At 40.4% G+C, this 1,578-nt stretch overlaps 1 protein-coding gene across 1 annotated transcript in view; it reads right to left on the bottom strand.

Annotated features, from left to right (window-relative positions):
* Nucleotides 1–1,578, bottom strand: part of Cct2 (chaperonin containing TCP1 subunit 2) — a 14,532-nt gene that overhangs the window by 3,799 nt on the left and 9,155 nt on the right. The window contains exons 9-10 of the mRNA XM_023716278.1: nt 479–617; nt 9–82 (exon numbers count right to left, since the gene is read on the bottom strand). Coding sequence (XP_023572046.1) covers nt 9–82; nt 479–617 — 213 coding nt within the window. The remainder of the gene's footprint in view (nt 1–8; nt 83–478; nt 618–1,578) is intronic.

Here is a 1,578-nt window from a genome sequence, read left to right as displayed (position 1 = left end):
CAAAGAGCATCATGCAACGATCTTTCTGCTTCATCTAGAATTTGTTGAGTGGCGCCACGCAGAACAATGGTACACGCCTCACCTACAGGGAAAACGTAGTATCTTATGCCAGCGACCACCTCATCACAGAACACCAGAGTTTGCCTTCTATTATTTATAAAGCTGTTGGCAACTTCAAGTTCTGGAAGTGCAAGTCTCTCACTAGTTACATTTTTATTCCTAATAATCCATGTTAACAATGGTTCTCAGTTTCAGGAAAAAACTGCTAAGTATACACTCTTCACACAGACACAGTAAACGTGAAATAAGTCTCAAAGAGGTGAAACAAAATACCAATTATGCTGTTCCAAGAGTTAAGACTTACTCCATACCATATTCTAGTACTGGATACTTTGCCACTCTAGTATAATCTAGTATTCGCTCCAACAGAGCCAAGCAAAGATTTAAACCCTAAACCCAGATCTACATAATCTCTTACCCAGGGCAACCCCAGAAAAGTGAATCAGTTTGTCTTCTCCAATCATAACTTCTTCAATAAGTTTGCAACTTCCAAGCTTCACCAGTTCCGGATGATCAAAAGTAGAGGCAATTTCACCACCTGTGAACATAAATATTAACTAAATGCTTAAAATAGATTTAATTTTTTTTTGCAGAGCCAGGGATTGAACTCAAGGCCCTTACACTTGCCAGAGAAACGCTTATTCTAATTGCACTATTTCCCCGGCCCCCAGATTTAAAATTTGCTCTCAAGCCTGAGAAAGGACTTAGTATCTTTACTAACACAACAAAATATAATTGTAATCTATAGCTATGACAAGCTTGGTATACTATTTGGTATACACTTTAAGCATTCCTAAACTGAAATTCTTAATACAAAACTGCTATCAACACACTACCACAAAGAAAATATTCCATATCTGACCACGTACGTGACAGTTCAGTCAAAATGCAGGTATGCTAAAAATACAAAATCACTACCAGACTACCTATCAGGCATATTCAAAACATAAATCATGGTGAAACTTGGGTCCCATTTTCAAGTTCTCCTATTATGTTCAATGTCTGCATTCCAGACAGCCTCTCAATAGTGAAAATCAAAAGTACCAATAACAGTAGTGATTCTACTGTTTTCAGCTTCCCAAGTGCCAGGATTACAGGTGCACACCACCACACCCAATCTCAGCCCCATCTCAGCACGCCCTGGGGGCAGGGCCAGACCAGCACATCAGAGATCGAAGCCTGGCTGCTGTGCTCTGCCTAAGCAGGCACTTTAGTCTGCTGTGCTATCTGGCCAACCCTACCAATGTTATTTATTTATTTATTTATTTATTTATTTAGTACCAGGGATTGAATTTAGGACACTGCACTTACCAGGTAGGTGTTATGTCGCTGAGCTATCTCTCCAGCCTTATTTTAGCACTCATATATATTCTAAGGCTTTGTAAACCCTTCCCATGCTCTTATAAACCTCCCCCCCCCACTTTTAAAAACACTTCTAGGGGCCAGGGAGATGGCTCAGTGAAATGAGCGCTTCCCTGGCAAGCACAAGGGTCTGAGTTCAATCCCCAGTTTCGCAAA

The sequence above is a fragment of the Octodon degus genome, unplaced genomic scaffold (genome assembly GCF_000260255.1).
Source record: "Octodon degus isolate 3935 unplaced genomic scaffold, OctDeg1.0 scaffold00047, whole genome shotgun sequence".
In the NCBI taxonomy this organism is placed as follows: domain Eukaryota; kingdom Metazoa; phylum Chordata; class Mammalia; order Rodentia; family Octodontidae; genus Octodon; species Octodon degus.
The sequence above is the reverse complement of the archived record's forward strand: the minus strand, read 5'-3'. Positions and strand labels throughout refer to the sequence as shown.